The 12,649-nt window shown below is 40.3% G+C and overlaps 1 protein-coding gene across 2 annotated transcripts in view; it reads right to left on the minus strand.

The window, feature by feature from the left end:
• Window positions 1-1,904: 1,904 nt before the first annotated feature.
• The window catches only part of SLC17A2 (solute carrier family 17 member 2), a 65,448-nt gene continuing 54,703 nt past the window's right edge, over window positions 1,905-12,649 (minus strand). The window contains exons 8-14 of one of the 2 annotated variants that reach the window (XM_089918432.1): window positions 6,913-6,999; window positions 5,439-5,557; window positions 5,155-5,316; window positions 4,522-4,654; window positions 4,289-4,436; window positions 3,408-3,498; window positions 1,947-2,201 (exon numbers count right to left, since the gene is read on the minus strand). In XM_089918432.1, the coding sequence (XP_089774558.1) occupies window positions 2,067-2,201; window positions 3,408-3,498; window positions 4,289-4,436; window positions 4,522-4,654; window positions 5,155-5,316; window positions 5,439-5,557; window positions 6,913-6,999 (875 nt within the window). In that variant the 3' untranslated portion in view covers window positions 1,947-2,066. Of the gene's footprint in view, window positions 2,202-3,407; window positions 3,499-4,288; window positions 4,437-4,521; window positions 4,655-5,154; window positions 5,317-5,438; window positions 5,558-6,912; window positions 7,000-12,649 lie in introns of both variants that reach the window. The other variant, XM_022562227.2, reaches the window with a different exon arrangement.

Consider the following 12,649-nt stretch of genomic DNA (forward strand, 5'->3'; position numbering starts at 1 on the left):
TTGTTCTCTTGACACTTTGTTTGCTGTTGGGCTACTATAAGTAGTGCTCCTATGAACATTGTTGTACATCTTTTTCCAAATATCTATGTACATTTCTAAGTGAAATGTCTAAGTCATTGGAATGTCTAAATTTAGATTTAGGAGATATTGCTAAGAAGATTTCCCCGAGTTCTGATTTATACTTACAGTCATAGGGTGTGAGAATTCCAGTTGCTCCACACCTTGCCAACGTTTGCTGTTTTCCATCTTCTTTTATTTTGTCCTTTCTGTTAAGCATGTAGTGGTATCTCACTGTGGGTTTTTGTTGTTGTTGTTGTTGTTGTTTTTTGTGTGGTATGCGGGCCTCTCACTGTTGTGGCCTCTCCCGTTGCGGAGCACAGGCTGCAGACGCGCAGGCTCAGCGGCGATGGCTCACAGGCCTAGCCGCTCCACGGTATGCGGGATCTTCCCGGACCGGGGCGTGAACCCGTGTCCCCTGCATCGGCAGGCGGACTCTCAACCACTGTGTCACCCGGGAAGCCCTCACTGTGGTTTTGATGTTTATTTATCTAATGTCTAAGGAAGTTGAGCACTGATTTATATGTTTATAGGCCACTTAGAATTTCTCTATTATGAAGCCTTTGTTCAAAATATTTGCCTATTGTGTTGTCGGGGGTTTTTTTTTTTTTGCCTGTATTTAATTTGCCTATATTTAATTTAATTCATTTTATTACTCCTCTCCTTTTTTCTTCATTTTGTTTACTACAAACTCTCCTTCCTCTCTAAATTGTAAATACCCGGAAGACAGAGCCAGAGTGTTCTTACCTCAGTATCACCCTCATAGCCTGTCAATCTGTTTTCTTTAAAGCACCTGCTCAAAAATACCTGTTGATTTGCATTAGGAGATTCTCTTTATCTGCTAAACTAGCTCAAGGCTTTAGTCTCTGTGGTTCTACTTGGCTTCTAAACATGCTAAGTATTTCTCCCCTGGAATAGTTGCAGCAAAACTGACATCAGCTCTCTGTGTAGAGACAACCTAGAGGATGTGTTTTAAAGGTTAGGAGACAGAATTAATTCCTGTTGGGGTTGATGATGACTATCTGAGAATCTTGGGCAAATAAGGAAAATCTGAAGAAGGTCAAATGATCTTTTTCAATCCTAAAAAGGAATTTCTCTGATGTGTGATATTGTCCCATGATTTCTTCCATCTTGTTATACCTTCAGTATTCTTCTCCTCCATTTAAGTCTTCATTTCATTTGAAAATGCCTCTGTCATCTTCCTCTAATTTTCATTCTATGGACCAAACTATCTCAATGTCTCTTCTAGAACTGCCCATATTGCTTCCCTTCACATCCATTCTTTTTACATTGTAAGCTTTGCAATTCTATCTTCTCTCTCCCATGATTTTCAATTAGCCTAATTTAATCTTCTCCTTGTCATTTCCTGGTTGTTAATCTCCTGGAACTTAGCTAGGATAAATAAATATCTATTTTGCCTGATGGAAATAATCCTAATGTAAATAATTTTTAAATGGCCCATTTAATTTTAGCATGTGAATTTTAATAGAATGTAACCACATAAATAAACATCCATGTTTCTCAGTGTATAAAAATGTTAATGCTGTGGATTACAGCCTTAAAATTCTGTGCTGAGCTCTAGAACATACAACTCTGGTTCTAGTAGATCTTCTCTGTGTCTATAATCGCCCTCATGAAGGTACTTATCAGTGATTATTTTCACACAGCTTTTTACCTAGTTTCTTACAAAAAGGAAAATTCAAAGGCAACAGGAATTGATGTTTCAAGTTTGTCTAGCAGTTTGTCAACCCTGGCTGCATGTTAGAAATCCTGGGGAGTGTCTAAAAATTAGTGATATCTGGGCTTTATCCCAGACCAATTCATTCAGAATCTCTTGAGTAGAGCCCATTCATCTGTATGTTTTAGAAACTCCCCAGGGAAATCTAACATGTAACCGAAATTGAGAACTGCTGAGCCTATGGCCAAGAATATGAAAAAAGAATGATGATAAGTAAAAAATGTTGAAAAAGTTAATGGTCAGTACTACATTTAAGTCTGCAACTATATCCTCAGAGACGGGTAAGAGTCCTCTCTTTGGCCCAGTGCTGGATTTCTGCTTGTCCAAATGTGAGGTAAAAAACCAGGCCAAACATGTTGACAGCAGCAGCAAGGAAAAAGACATTCCTCCATCCAGACACAGAATCCTGGAGGAAAAAAAAAAAAATACACAGAATTATCAGCCTCACAGTTGCTTCTCCACTAGTTCTAGAAATCTTCCATTCTGTATATTGCAACACTGATCACAAAGAATCTAGGGAACAATATGCAATAACCACTGAGCACTTGAATTCTCAAAGAAGGTTTTATGAAACTGGTGGAAACAAGAGGATGCTAAAATGAACACTGGGTTCTGGCTTGGATGAGCTTTTCTTTAAACCCAAATAAATTAACCTACACTAATGTTTTTCTAGAAATTTGGATCTCAACATTCTTGAAAATATCATTATTACTCATTTTAAATTATGCCTAAAACAACAGCTTTAAGATTTTCACTCTAGTGCTCTCTCTGATTTGTTTTGTTTTTGACTGTTGACATCAATCACACCAACCCTCTGGATGGACATCTCAATATAATGTGAGTTACATTTGGTCTGACTGTATGATTTTCCTCATCCAGCCCTTGTAAGTCACAGTTCATTTCTGGCATTATAGTCAAAGTGGATTCCTAGCAATTTGGTTAAAATCAACCTGAAAATAGATCACCTAGAGATGTATTGAAAACAAAACAAATCTTTTTCTGTAGGTTGGCTCATGTCATCCTGCCATCCCAGCCTGGTTCTGCCTTTGCATCCTCCCTACCAGCCCACACTTGGTACTGAGCAAGCCTCACGGGCTATGCTCCCTGCTTTGTGTCACAGCCTTTCTCTTTCCACCCAAAATTTAACCTCTCTTCAAGCTGGCCTTGGGACCCTTTGAGTTTCCATTTTGTGATTTTTTTTTAGAAATTGGAATTAATCTGAACAGACTGTTCATAACCTTCCCCTTCTGATCCTGTGTCTTCATCTCTTATCCTTGACAAGTATCATTCACTCTGGTCATAATTAAGAGCTGTTTCATACTTTTGTTCCTCTAGGAAGTCATATGTGCTATTTTCTCTGCATGAACTGCTCATTTTCATTAATCTAATACCTATTCATTTTTAGAAATTCAGCTTTTACTTCTCTTTCCCTGGGAAATGTGAACTACCAGACTCTGATTTAGAGTCCCCTAAGAATAGAGTAATTGTGTTGGCATCCAGGCTTATTTTCCCCATCAGACCATACAATCCTTGAGAACAGAGGCCCTGCTGTGAATCCCCAGTGCCTAAAACAATACCTGCCACTTGCAGGTGTTCAATAAACTGGCCCAACCTGACTGATAAGGAATCCGGTGGCAGTGGAAGAGATGATTCCTGCGATGAGCCCAAATCCCCTTGAGATTCCCATGAGGAAACTTGCATACCTGTGAGGAGATGATTTTATATAGAAAGCTGCCTATCACTTTTCAGCAACTCAATTTTAATGCAGTCCAGCTCTAATAGCAAAGTCATTTAGCCTAACGCAGTTTTTTCTGTTCACTTCAAGCTAGTTAGGGCAATGTCTGTTTGCCAAACCTGAAATCACCTATCCACCGGCTCAACAACTAGGAAACAATTCTGTCTCTCAGGAGCCCAGGTTCCCACCCCAGCATCTCAGCGTGGCAGGCAGCTTGCGCAGTGGATGAGACAACATACACTGGACAAACATACACTGGACAGACGGCCTGGGTCCAAATCCTGGCTCTGCCCTTGTGTGACTTCAGGCATGTCACTTAAACTTCTTGTGCCTCAATCATCTCCCTTATAAAGTAAGAATAACAATAGGACGTGTAGTTATGCAGACCAGATGTGCTGATACGTGAGAAGTCCTTTGAATAGGATCTGGCTCAGGACAGGTGTATACATATGTGGTAGCTAATATCATCAACACTCTGGAAGCTTTTCCAAAACACGTGTGTGGGTCCGTTCCCAGAACACACAGTCTAATCTCTAGTGGAGAAGCTAAGGGAGTTTCATTTACTTGTTACTGGCCAAGATTGGGCACTGTTTTTCTAAAAACACCTTAGGTCATGGCCACATACTGACATTTCTAGTTATTTGTTATTACTCTGCCATCATTTTGTGCGTGTCAACAACAGGAAGCAGTTGCGAGAAGACTGAGGCCTAAACCTCCGGAAGGGCCTGGGGGAGGGGAACAAACAGGTCACACCTTACCGGGGAGCAACGTCTAAGGTGTTGATGATGAATCCTGAATCACACAGGTTGCTGGTCCCAGGAATAAGTATCAGCAAAATAATAGTTGTTGTGTAACTGGAAGCCACAAAAGGCAGGGCGACAGCACACAGCGATGGAAGGAGGAGCCCTGGGCAATGGGGACACACCATCAGGAAACTTCTCTGACCATGTGTGGATAAAGGGATTGGTTAACCGAGTCCCCGCATCCTTACCTAGGGATGAAAAGAGTTTTCGGACGGTGATTAATCTGAGAAGCTTCCTGGACAGGAGGAAATCTGCCAACTGACCTCCTAGAATCGTACAACTTGAGGCAGCAATAAAAGGCAGGGAGGACAGAACACCACTCTGAAGGGAGGAAATGTATACAGTAAGTAGTTACAGAGGCGCATATGGCACCAGAGCTTATCAGTTACACAGACCAACCATTAGCCCACCCTCCTGACACTTGGGGTTGCTTTAAGGAAATTAGCATCCTTTTCCACATGAGGAGAACACTTCCTCAGGTAAGAGAGCCAGAACTTGCATTACACTGGTCTCCAGAGAAAAGCACTACTCATTTCCAAGGGAAATTGAAGCATCAGCTAGTATGGCAGCATTGCATAGTGGTTAAGAACACAGATACTGCAGCAGCTCTACCGCTCAGTAATTGTGTAATCCAGGGCAAGTCATCTCCCCTCTGTGTCCCCATTTCTACACCTGTGCGACGGAAATCATTACAATGTCTCTCAATCATCGTGAGGGTTAAATGAGTGGTTATGTGTAAAGTCAGAATGTAGTAGGCAGCACAGAACTGTTTCTTCTTATTGCCATTATCATGTTCATAGAAGTACAGGAAGCATACTCACATCTCTGATGTTGACGTGGAGCACAGAACTGATGTACGTTGGTAGGTAAGTTATGATTATGGTGCATAACCAGAAATGGCTGAAAAAACCCGTGAAAATGGCCCAAAGTGGTAGGCATCTGACCATAGCCTTTATGGGGACAGATCGTCTAGGAGAACTGGACTGAAAGGAAATATCTAATCAGTATGGGTATTAGAACAGGACAGAGGATGCCTCTCCTGAGAGCCCCACACCCTACCCTGGAGATCTCTGCATGGCCCACAGGTAGAAGGGCTGCACTGTACCTGTTGAGGCAGTGAAGACACTATGTGGTCCTTTTCCCTGACGCTTATGCATGGGTGATGCATGGGGTCATCATAAATCACCATGAACCACAGGAGACAGCAGACACAGCCAATGCTACCTGGGAAGCTGGGATCCAATTAGTTTTCAGGTAGATTTGTGTGCTAGGGGAAGGGAATTTCCTCTGAAGTAGCACACATCACCCCAAAACACACATATCAATTCATGGTTGTTCCACCATCATGACCTAAAGTTTCCCACTTCTTCATCTCAACTCATCTACAAATCTCCTTTTGACTAAATGTAGAGTGCCACTTGTCAATGTCAGAGTCCTCTCGACAGAGCAGGAGCATGAACGTACCACTGTATAGCTGATTAGTTACTCTTCAGACTCCAGTGGATATATCGTGGTGTGTCATTAGCAACAACTTCTTAATGCACACATTACTGTCTTATTTTAGAAGATCTGAACAGTCAGGATTGAAGAGAAAAGTATTCATCCATATACAAAACAACCTGCCATAAAATGAGTGTGGCAAGGAAAATTTTCCAACACATTTGCAAAAGACAGTGTTATTTGTATTCAAACAATACATCCATTATGGATTTCCAGAAAAATATTTCTTGACAGTACCTGATCAACATGTGTGGACAAAAATGACCTGGGATTAGCATCATTAATGAGAAAGCCATCCTAGCTGGAACCATATTGAGAATAGAAACTTGTCTCATTGCTGAGATTTGTCACCTGAAGAGGTTCTATGTTAAAAGACTCTGTGGACTAATGTTCTTTAAATTTCCTCTAATTACTGGATTTATCCATTCTTTTATTTATAAAGCTATAAGTCAGGCACTATGACAGTACCAAAGTGATAAAAAAAATATGGAATGAAGTTCTTGCCTCAGTCATTTCATAATCTAGTGGAGAGGGAGAAGGGGAAATAAATAATTACATGCCAACACAGCCTAGAAAAGAAATTATCAGTAAGCATCATAGAGGACAGAAAGACTTAATCTGATGGGATAAGTCTTGGTAGACTCCATAGGGAGGTGTACAGTTAATTTGAGCTTTGCAAGATTCACCTGGTAGAAAATAGGTTAAGGGCATCTTGGCAGAAATAATAATTATAATAAAATATGAAGACATATTGAAAATGTGCTTCACCAGCTCTGACATATTAACCATATAGAGCAACTAGACCTGGTGTTTCAGACGTGGTGGCAGAGATTCTACAGAAGATGCCTGGGGTGGGTGTGTGAGGCTACACTCCTGATTTCTCAGAAGTCAGCACCATGCAGATGGTCATCCCTTAGACTAGACTAAGAAATCTACCAATCCTCAACATTCTTCGTCATCTCCCATTTAACAATGGACATTTTCTCTCAAATGGGAAGAATGTGGGCGATAGGTAATGTAAGCATAAAAACAAATGCCTGGGAAGTGGAGGTGTTAGGAGATAAGAGAAAGTGACTCACCAAAGATGTAGAAGATAAAAGGCCAGCCCAACGTCTGTGAGATTAGTCCCCCCACACAGAGGATGATGAAGGACCCAAACGCTGCCCCTGAAGAGAAGAGGGATAAAAAACACTGAGGAAAATAGCAAAGGTTGAGACTGAGTGACTTCCCTGGATGTTGTCCCAACAAAGAGGTGGCAGACTTAGAATTACTGGGTGATGAGAGTCTTTCTTCCAGCTCACAGATCTCCCCCAATAAAGTCATGAGAAGTAATCAGAAATAATCAATAATAACAATATGCCACCTGACACTTCAACGGCTCCTTAACTCCAAAGTGACCAAATACAAATCCCTTTGTTTGTCATAGACACTCTCTGCAAACATAGCCCACCAGTATTTCCTTATAATTAGAGTTACATTCTGGCAGGGGCAATATGAGGTTGGCAACAGAAAAGGAAACTCTTACAAAAACTAATAAGATAAAGTCCTTGACCTCAAGGGGATTTCAGCCCAGTTGCAGAGAAAAACGTGAACAAAATTCACTATTATAAGTGTAATACAATGTAGACCTTGGAGTCTGAACATATTTTTCAGAGACCCATAATAAGAAATGTATCTTTCATGGCAACACAATATATACACAAATACACACACACACACACACACACTTCAAACAAGAGTTTCATGAATCAATACTTAGTCTTACCGTGTGCAATTCACTCCCAAATTTTCCATTCTATTCTATTCACTTTCATTTTAAAAATACTGGTTTTGACCTACTTAATTGATTTTATGACCCCTTCAATGGGCCCCAATATATGCAATTTGAAAAAAAAGAATGTGGAATATAAATATGATAATAAAACTACAATTTTCTTTGAAAGTATACCTGAGAAAATTAAAACTGATGATAAGATTCACAAATTGTTTACATGGGCTAAGAGTAGGATGGATGGAATTTTGGTAAAAGAAGCTGGGAGCAAAAGACCTTCCAGGAAAATGAGCCAGTAGAAATAGAGCCAGAGAGAAGTTAAGTGCAGACTATACATGCTACAATCTGAGCATTGCTTACAGAGGGATGTTGATTGCAAAGGCAGGTTGGGACCAAATGGTAGAGCATCTTTATATCCATGCAATAAGGAGGTCAGTCTTCTGTAATCATGAAGGCACACACTGAAGATTCCCAAGCAGGTTAGCAAAAATGCCCTGTCTGTGCTTTAGGGAGATAACCTGGCTTTGATGAGAAGTTTGAAGGAAACAAAGCTAGAGGAGAGAGAAGACCAACTGAGCATTTGTAGATAGAGGAGATGCTGACAACTGCAATGGAAAGAGCCACACAGGACAGTGGCTTTGGAGTAAAAATCTGCAGGATGCAGCCATGCATTGGACTGGGGAGTGAGAGGCTTGATGACCCTCAGTTCTGTTCTTCAAGTACACATTCTCAGTGCTACCAGTTGGGGCAAATAGCAATGATGTAGTTATCAAGTCCTTACGATCACAAGCTCTGGTGGGGGAGGGTAGCATGGTGATTGAGAGTGTACACTCTGGGACCAAATTGCTGGGTCTCAAATCTCAGTTCTACTGCCAGCTATTTATTTGTCTCTGGGAAATTTACTTAATCTCTGCATACTTTAATTCCCTCCTTTGTAAAATGAGAGTTAAGATTGGTTCAAGATGGCAGAGTAGAAGGACGTGCTCTCACTCCCTCTTACAAGAACACCAGAATCATGACTAACAGCTGAACAATCATTGACAGGAAGACACTGGAACTCACCAAAAAAGATACCCCACATCCAAAGACAAAGGAGAAGCCACAATGAGACGGTGGGAGGGGTGCAATCACAATAAAATCAAATCCCATAACTGCTGGGTGGGTGACTCACAAACTGGAGAACACTTATACCACAGAAGTCCACCCGCTGGAGTGAAAGTTCTGAGCGCCACGTCAGGCTTCCCAATCTGGGGGTCCGGCAATGGAAGGAGGAATTCCTAGAGAATCAGACTTTGAAGGTTAGCAGGATTTGATTGCAGGACTTCGACAGGACTGGGGGAAACAGCAACTCCACTCTTGGAGGGCACACACAAAGTAGTGTGCACATCGGAAACCAGGGGAAGGAGCAGTGACCCCATAGGAGACTGAAGCAGACATACCTGCTAGTGTTGGAGGGTCTCCTGTAGAGGCAGGGGGTGACTGTGTGTCACCGTGAGTACAAGGACACTGGCAGGAGAAGTTCTGGGAAGTACTCCTTGGTGTGAGTCCTACCAGAGTCTGCCATTAGCCCCACCAAAGAGGCGCAGTAGGCTCCAGTGTTGGGTCACCTCAGGCCAAACAACCAACAGGGAGGGAACCCAGCCCCGCCAATCAGCAGACAAGTGGATTAAAGTTTTACTGAGCTCTGCTCACCAAAGCAACAGCCAGCTCTACCCATCACCAGTCCCTCCCATCAGGAAACTTGCACAAGGCTCTTAGATAGCTTCATCCACCAGAGGGCAGACAACAGAAGCAAGAAGAACTACAATCCTGCAGCCTGTGGAACAAAAACCTCATTCACAGAAAGATAGAGAAGATGAAAAGGCAGAGGGCTATGTACCAGATGAAGGAACAAGATAAAACTCCAGAAACACAACTAAATGAAGTGGAGATAGACAACCTTCCAGAAAAAGAATTCAGAATAATGATAGTGAAGATAATCCAGGATCTTGGAAAAAGAATGGAGGCAAAGATCGAGAAGATGCAAGAAATGTTTAACAAAGATTGAGAAGAATTAAAGAACAAACAAACAGAGATGAACAACACAATAACTGAAGTGAAAAATACACTAGAAGGAATCAATAGCAGAATAACTGAGGCAGAAGAATGGATAAGTGACCTGGAAGACAGAATGGTTGAATTCACTGCTGCAGAACACAATAAAGAAGAAAGAATGAAAAGAAATGAAGAAAGCCTAAGAGACCTCTGGGAAAACATTAAACGCAACAACATTCACATTATAGGGGTCCCAGAAGGAGAAGAGAGAGAGAAAGGACCCGAGAAAATATTTGAAGAGATTATGGTTGAAAACATCCCTAACATGGGAAAGGAAATAGCCACCCAATTCCAGGAAGTGCAGAGAGTCCCATACAGGATAAACCCAAGGAGAAACATGCCGAGACACATAGTAATCAAAGTGGCAGAAATTAAAGACAAAGAAAAATTATTGAAAGCAGCAAGGGAAAAATGACAAATAACATACAAGGGAACTCCCATAAGGTTAACAGCTGATTTCTCAGCAGAAACTCTACAAGCCAGAAGGGAGTGGCATGAAATACTTAAAGTGATGAAAAGGAAGAACCTACAACCAAGATTGCTCTACCCAGCAAGGATCTCATTCAGATTTGATGGAGAAATCAAAAGCTTTACAGACAAGCAAAAGCTAAGAGAATTTAGCACCACCAAACCAGCTCTACAACAAGTGCTAAAGGAACTTCTCTAAGTGGGAAACACAAGATAAGAAAAGGACCTACGAAAACAAACCCAAAACAATTAAGAAAATGGTCATAGGAAAATACATATCAATAATTACCTTAAACGTGAATGGATTAAATGCTCCACCCAAAAGACACAGGCTTGCTGAATGGATACAAAAACAAGACCCATATATAAATGTCTACAAGAGACCCATTCAGACCTAGGTACACATTCAGACTGAAAGTGAGGGGATGGAAAAAGATATTCCATGCAAATGGAAATCACAAGAAAGCTGGAGTAGCAATACTCATATCAGATAAAATGGACTTTAAAATAAAGAATGTTACAAGAGATGAGCAAGGACACTACATAATGATCAAGGGATCAATCCAAGAAGAAAATATAACAATTATAAATATATATACACCCAACATAGGAGCACCTCAATACATAAGGCAACTGCTAACAGCTCTAAAAGAGGAAATTGACAGTAACACAATAATAGTGGGGGACTTTAACACCTCAGTTACACCAATGGACAGATCATCCAGACAGAAAAATAATAAGGAAACACAAGCTTTAAATGACACAATAGACCAGATAGATTTAATTGATATTTATAGGACATTTCATCCAAAACCAGCAGATTACACTTTCTTCTCAAGTGTGCATGGAACCTTCTCCAGGACAGATCACATCTTGGGTCACAAATCAAGCCTCAGTAAATTTAAGAAAATTGAAATCATATCAAGCATCACTTCTGACCACAATGCTATGAGATTAGAAATCAATGACAGGGGAAAAAAAAACGTAAAAAGCACAACCACATGGAGGCTAAACAATACGTTACTAAATAACCAAGAGATCACTGAAGAAATCAAAGAGGAAACCAAAAAATACCTAGAGACAAATAACAATGAAAACACGATGATCCAAAACCTATGGGATGCAGCAAAAGCAGTTCTAAGAGGGAAGTTTACAGCTATACAAGCCTACCTCAACAAATGAGAAAAATCTCAAATAAACAATCTAACCTTACACCTAAAGGAACTAGAAAAAGAAGAACAAACAAAACTCAAAGTTAGCAGAAGGAAATAAATCATAAAGATCAGAGCAGAAATAAATGAAATAGAAAAGAAGAAAACAATAGCAAAGATCAATAAAACTAAAAGCTGGTTCTTTGAGAAGATAAACAAAAATGATAAACTTTTAGCCAGACTCAAGAAAAAGAGGGAGAGGACTCAAATCAATAAAATTAGAAATGAAAAAGGAGAAGTTACAACAGACACCACAGAAATACAAAGCATCAAAAGAGACTACTACAAGCAACTCTATGCCAATAAAATGGACAACCTGGAAAAAATGGACAAATTCTTAGAAAGGTATAACCTTCCAAGACTGAACCAGGAAGAAATAGAAAATATGAACAGATCAATCACAAGTAATGAAACTGAAACTGTCATTAAAAATCTTCTAACACACAAAAGTCCAGGACCAGATGGCTTCACAGGTGAATTCTATCAAACATTTAGAGAAGAGCTGACACGCATCCTTCTCAAACTCTTCCAAAAAATTTCGGAGGAAGGAACACTCCCAAGCTCCTTCTATGAGGCCACCATCACCCTGATACCAAAACCAGACAAAGATGTCACAAAAAAAGAAAATTACAGACCAATATCACTGATGAATATAGATGCAAAAATCCTCAACAAAAGACTACCAAACAGAATCCAACAACACATTAAAAGGATCATACACCATGATCAAGTGGGATTTATCCCAGGGATGCAAGGATTCTTCAGTATATGCAAATCAATCAATGTGATACCCCATATTAACAAATTGGAGAAGAAAAACCATATGATCTTCTCAATAGATGCAGAAAAAGCTTTTGACAAAATTCAACACCCATTTATGATAAAAACTCTACAGAAAGTGGGCATAGAGGGAGTCTACTCAACATAATAAAGGCCATGTATGACAAACCCACAGCAAACATCATTCTCAATGGTGAAAAACTGAAAGCACTTCCTCTAAGATCAGGAACAAGACAAGGTGTCCATTCTCGCCACTATTATTCAACATAGTTTTGGAAGTCCTAGCCACGGCAATCAGAGAAGAAAAAGAAATAAAAGGAATACAATTTGGAAAAGAAGAAGTAAAACTGACACTGTTTGCAGATGCCATGATACTATACACAGAGAATCCTAAAGATGCCACCAGAAAACTACTAGAGCTAATCAATGAATTTGGTAAACTTGCAGGATGCAAAATTAATTCACTGAAATCTCTTGCATTCCTATACACTA

The sequence above is a fragment of the Delphinapterus leucas genome, chromosome 10 (genome assembly GCF_059928025.1).
Source record: "Delphinapterus leucas isolate spDelLeu-1000000601 "Yukka" chromosome 10, BTC_Dleu_Yukka2, whole genome shotgun sequence".
Classification (NCBI taxonomy): domain Eukaryota; kingdom Metazoa; phylum Chordata; class Mammalia; order Artiodactyla; family Monodontidae; genus Delphinapterus; species Delphinapterus leucas.